The sequence below is a fragment of the Condylura cristata genome, unplaced genomic scaffold (assembly GCF_000260355.1).
Source record: "Condylura cristata isolate star-nosed mole 26May11 unplaced genomic scaffold, ConCri1.0 scaffold00006, whole genome shotgun sequence".
In the NCBI taxonomy this organism is placed as follows: Eukaryota; Metazoa; Chordata; class Mammalia; order Eulipotyphla; family Talpidae; genus Condylura; species Condylura cristata.
Genome location: NW_004567107.1, coordinates 754,397 through 755,270, shown reverse-complemented (window position 1 = coordinate 755,270; position 874 = coordinate 754,397). Strand labels below are relative to the sequence as shown.

Genomic DNA, 874 nt, shown 5'->3' with positions numbered 1-874 from the left:
GGGGCGCAGGGGCGGCCCACTGGAGCCCGCGGACCCGGGGCCCCGCGCTGAGCCCGAGGCCTCGCAGGTACAAGTGCGACTGCGACCCCGGCTGGAGCGGGCCCAGCTGCGACATCAACAGCGACGAGTGCGCGTCCAGCCCCTGCGTGAACGGCGGCACCTGCAAGGACATGACCAGCGGCTACCTGTGCACCTGCCGTGAGGGCTTCAGCGGTGAGCGCGCCCCGCCCTCGCCCCCGGCACCCGCGGGGGCGGCAGGCGCCGGGCAGGGCGGGGGCACTGACCGCTGCCCCTCCGCAGGCCCCAACTGCCAGACCAACATCAACGAGTGCGGCTCCAACCCGTGTCTGAACCAGGGCACCTGCATCGATGACGTGGCCGGGTACAAGTGCAACTGTCCCCTGCCCTACACAGGTGGGCGCCGCCTGCGGGGCCTCCGGGCGTGGCCGTGGGGCCTGGGGCTGCGGCCCTGGGCGCTGGGGGCTGTGGCTGGGGCCTGCCTGCCCCCACGCTCCGCCTCGCCGACCTGCGCCTGGAGACGGATCAGCTGGCAGACGCGGGGCGCCTGCCGGGCTTTCACGCGAGCCTGCCCCCAGCTCTTGTCTGTCGAGCCTGGGGGGACCCCACACAGCGGAGCGGAGCGGGTCTCCACGTGCGTCAGGCGGCCCCCTGACCTGGCCAGGCCCGAGGCGGGGGGGTTCCCGCCCGGCGCCCAGCCTCTGGGTGGCCGCCAGCAGGTGCAGGCCCTGCCCGCTGGGGGTGGGTCAGGGAGCTCTGCCCGGGACGCTGTCCCGAGGGGCCGTGCTGTCGGGCGGCCCGTGACCAGGCCGCGTTCCCTCGGCCCAGGCCGCGCTCGGGGTTCTCTCCGCCTTCG

General features: G+C 75.6%; 1 protein-coding gene across 1 annotated transcript in view; it reads left to right on the top strand.

Moving 5' to 3' along the window:
* The window catches only part of LOC101621396 (neurogenic locus notch homolog protein 1-like), an 82,711-nt gene that overhangs the window by 65,359 nt on the left and 16,478 nt on the right, over positions 1 to 874 (top strand). The window contains exons 9-10 of the mRNA XM_012721177.1: positions 68 to 213; positions 301 to 763. Of these exons, the coding sequence (XP_012576631.1) occupies positions 68 to 213; positions 301 to 763 (609 nt within the window). The remainder of the gene's footprint in view (positions 1 to 67; positions 214 to 300; positions 764 to 874) is intronic.